Consider the following 2,752-nt stretch of genomic DNA (forward strand, 5'->3'; position numbering starts at 1 on the left):
CTCTTTCAGTATATGGCAGAGTTCTGACCTCTTATCGTGATTGATGCATCCGCCAGTGTGATTAATCATATATTAATCATATATGTGTTTTTTGGGCCAATTAATAGTTGTAAATTCGTTCGTCCATCATCATGTAAACAGATCACATAATTCACAACAGTTTGTGAATTTTGATAAAAGGTGTAAAATAATCCTTCAGATATATTAGTTAATTTTGTGTACATTATTTGCTTACATCAAAGTTTACACATTCATGTAAAGCTTAGAAAAAAATATTGAAAAATAATAGAAATTAATGCAATCTTTAAAAAGACAGGGAAATTTCTATATTACAAATGCATTTTTTTAGCACTAATTGTTAATACAAATACACAATCTGTGAACACAAAATAGGATCATGAAAAACGTTAATGATAAATGATGTTAAGAACTCACAGAGCCTTTTTCATGTTCATTTCCAGTAGACTCTTCTTTCTGCATTTCCCAGTGAAGAGCACAAACTGTAATGAAAAGTGCATGATAAATGTAGCACATACTAAATGTGGGAATTTGACATACTGCATGAGTTCAGTCAAACAGTAAGAATGATATGTATATTTTGGGCACATTAAAGCTGGTTTTAGCATGGCCAGCATTGCACATCAATGAACTTAAGCCGGTCCAAATCGGTCTATGCTGTTTTTTTTAGCTAGGCACTCAAAATATAGACAAATTGATTGATAAAGATGGCTAACAACTGATCTGTGCTAATTTTACCTGAGGATATCAGCAGGGTGATCAGGATGATACTCTGCAGCATCTTGTTTGGCAAGAACAAGATGAGGGTGAGTTTTTTTGATAATTTTTTTTCTTACATTTTGTATGTGTGATACTCAGGTTGCCATTGGTGAAAAAAATCAGAGGGTGGGTGTTTTTGATTGTTTAGTTTTTTTTTTATAAATCGCATTTCTTAATTTCTAGAATGCAAAATCAATAGTTATTGATATTTACAAATAGAATAACAAGACATACCTGTACACATTCAGTCCAATAATTTTTCATCACGGGTAGGGTTGGGAGCACGAGGTTTATCTGATAATCAGATGCATGAAAGTAGCGTTCCTTGCAATAGCAAACAGACATTGGGCACGTTTTCTTTCAGAATCATCATTTGCCAATGAGAGGAAAAGTTAAATACCATAGCATTTTATTTTATGAAAATTAGATAAAGAAGTTTTCGCACTGAAAGAGAAGTGATCTCGCGCTCATAGAACTTAAGCCGTGCCAGGCTATATATGCAGCTAATCTGAATAAAGAGCAGAATTGAACTGATGAAACGTTAAGACAATAAACACAATAAATAAATAAAATTTATGAATGATGCAGTGCTACAAAATATAGACAAATTGATTGATAAAGATGGCTAACAACTGATCTGTGCTAATTTTACCTGAGGATATCAGCAGGGTGATCAGGATGATACTCTGCAGCATCTTGTTTGGCAAGAACAAGATGAGGGTGAGTTTTTTTGATAATTTTTTTTCTTACATTTTGTATGTGTGATACTCAGGTTGCCATTGGTGAAAAAAATCAGAGGGTGGGTGTTTTTGATTGTTTAGTTTTTTTTTTATAAATCGCATTTCTTAATTTCTAGAATGCAAAATCAATAGTTATTGATATTTACAAATAGAATAACAAGACATACCTGTACACATTCAGTCCAATAATTTTTCATCACGGGTAGGGTTGGGAATCGAAAATCGATTCCAATTCCAGAATCGGATACTTAAGGTCAGGAACAGCTAAACTGAATAAAAAGCAGAATGAACTGAAACGTTAAGACAATAAACACAATAAATAAATAACATTTATGAATGATGCAGTGCTAATTGACATATAATTTATTACAGTACAGAAACTATAAAGTATATTTTCTACCTTATTCTCTGTAGAAAATTGAAATAATTGTTTGTAGTATATAAAAAATAAAATTGCCATTAGGAAAAAATTATAGATTACAAATGATTGATTATTGTCCAGCAGTGTATTTGATTTCTTATAGCAAATTCAAAGTAATAGATAAGAAAATGATTAAATAATAGAATTAAATAATAGAAAATGATTGTATTTGACATTTCTGTCACTTCTGAAATGATGGCTACACCCCTGGTGTGACAAAATTCTATACATAATACTGGTCAGGAATCGGATACTTGCTGTCAAAGTAACATTTCGATTCTGCCTATCGATTCCTATCCCTGTGGGCTGGAGCGGGCCCAGATAAGATATTTTTCTGCGGGAGCTAGCGGGCACGGTACAGAATGTTGCGGGAGCGAGACTGAAAAATCCGTCCTGCGCAGGTCTCTAGTTCGCACTGCCATTGACCTAAAGAGCAGCTGCTGTCATGAATGAAACGGCTTCACAGTCTTTTCAACCACACAGTATCATTATTTCTGTGTTACAAACATTCAAATCACAGAAGTACTGGGATAAAAGTTTATAGTTCAGATATAAACTGTGTGTACGATGTGCCCTGGTGTGACAAAATGTTAGCCTATGCATAATACTTTTAAAGCTCTTTTTTAAAATCTTGGCTTACATAATTTTTTACGTATGCTATGTCATGCCATAGCATCATTAAACTAGCATCTAACAATGGACAAAAGTGTTTTTTCCCCTCTAACCTATGGTTCTGTAACCATAAAGGCAGCTGTGTAATTTGCCCCCTGACTAAGCATTTAAAGAATTTAGGGGAAGCATTTAAATAATCCTG

The 2,752-nt window shown here is 33.4% G+C and overlaps 1 protein-coding gene across 1 annotated transcript in view; it reads right to left on the reverse strand.

Moving 5' to 3' along the window:
* LOC107665103 (antimicrobial peptide NK-lysin-like) overlaps positions 1-799 on the reverse strand; it is a 3,356-nt gene extending 2,557 nt beyond the window's left edge. The window contains exons 1-2 of the mRNA XM_016455852.1: positions 757-799; positions 436-500 (exon numbers count right to left, since the gene is read on the reverse strand). Of these exons, the coding sequence (XP_016311338.1) occupies positions 436-500; positions 757-799 (108 nt within the window). The remainder of the gene's footprint in view (positions 1-435; positions 501-756) is intronic.
* Positions 800-2,752: the final 1,953 nt, after the last annotated feature.

This window comes from Sinocyclocheilus anshuiensis, unplaced genomic scaffold (assembly GCF_001515605.1).
Source record: "Sinocyclocheilus anshuiensis isolate Anshui unplaced genomic scaffold, SAMN03320099.WGS_v1.1 scaffold575, whole genome shotgun sequence".
Classification (NCBI taxonomy): Eukaryota; Metazoa; Chordata; class Actinopteri; order Cypriniformes; family Cyprinidae; genus Sinocyclocheilus; species Sinocyclocheilus anshuiensis.